Raw genomic sequence first — 1,143 nt, 5'->3', positions numbered from 1 at the left:
CTCTCTCTCCCTCTCTCTCTCTGACTGACACTTCCTTGGCAGAAGAGAGAGACACTTGGCAGGAAAAGAGAGGAGAGGTTCCTCCCCCTTCACAGACCCCCAACCATTTCTCCTCCCACACCCCCCCCCCTTGTTCCCCTATCTCCTCCCTTTTCCACACCTCTCCCTCCCTCTCTCTCTCTGCTCACACACACCCTTTCATTCGGGGCGAACGGTTCACTCTCTGGCTCGCTTTGAGACGGCATCTTCCCTCCACACTTTGTTTAATAGGTCTCTCTCTCTCTCTGTCTTCCTGCCTCTCTCCCCCTTTCCCTCCCTCCCTCTCTCTCTCTCTCACCACGTGACACACACTCCATCATGCTGAGCCTCCGGCGCTGTGGACCCTTCCCTCTGCTGCTCTGTCTGCTGCCTCTTTGCTGCGGTGAGTTCCAAACCATGCACGACGTTTCGTCCGCCCGGCGCCCGGAGCCACATCTGGCCGTTGGGCTCATTGACTTTTCGGTTCTGGACGAGCGACTCAGAAAAGCGGGATGAGTTGGTTGGATGAGTTAATGGGATGAGTTGGTTGCATGAGTTCATGGGATTAGTTGGTGGGATGTGTTGGTTGGATGCGTGTGGTTGGATGAGGTGGTTGGTTGGATGTGTTTGTCGGGTGAGTTGGTTGGATGCGTTGGTTGGATGAGTTGGTTGGTGGGTGAGTTGGTTGTATGAGTTGGTTGGTGGGATGGGTTGGTTGGATGGGTGCTTGGATGAGTTTGGTTGGATGAGTTGGTTGGTGGGGTGAGTTGGTCGAATGCGTCTGTGGGATGAGTTGGTTGGATGAGTTAATGGGATGAGTTGGTTGCATGAGTTCATGGGATAAGTTGGTGGGATGTGTTGGTTGGATGCGTGTGGTTGGATGAGGTGGTTGGTTGGATGTGTCTGTCGGGTGAGTTGGTTGGATGCGTTGGTTGGATGAGTTGGTTGGTGGGTGAGTTGGTTGTATGAGTTGGTTGGTGGGATGGGTTGGTTGGATGGGTGCTTGGATGAGTTTGGTTGGATGAGTTGGTTGGTGGGGTGAGTTGGTCGAATGCGTCTGTGGGATGAGTTGGTTGGATGAGTTGGTTGGTGGGATGAGTTGGTTGGTGGGATGAGTTGGTTGGT

At 53.8% G+C, this 1,143-nt stretch overlaps 1 protein-coding gene across 1 annotated transcript in view; it reads left to right on the top strand.

Annotated features, from left to right (window-relative positions):
• The first annotated feature begins 207 nt into the window (after positions 1-207).
• The window catches only part of LOC307235229 (uncharacterized protein), a 10,432-nt gene continuing 9,496 nt past the window's right edge, over positions 208-1,143 (top strand). Inside the window, exon 1 of the mRNA XM_080007258.1 lies at positions 208-421. Coding sequence (XP_079863384.1) covers positions 358-421 — 64 coding nt within the window. The 5' untranslated portion in view covers positions 208-357. The remainder of the gene's footprint in view (positions 422-1,143) is intronic.

This window comes from Zeus faber, assembly GCF_960531495.2.
Source record: "Zeus faber genome assembly, chromosome: 1".
Taxonomy (NCBI): domain Eukaryota; kingdom Metazoa; phylum Chordata; class Actinopteri; order Zeiformes; family Zeidae; genus Zeus; species Zeus faber.
This window is presented reverse-complemented; position numbering and strand designations above follow the sequence as displayed.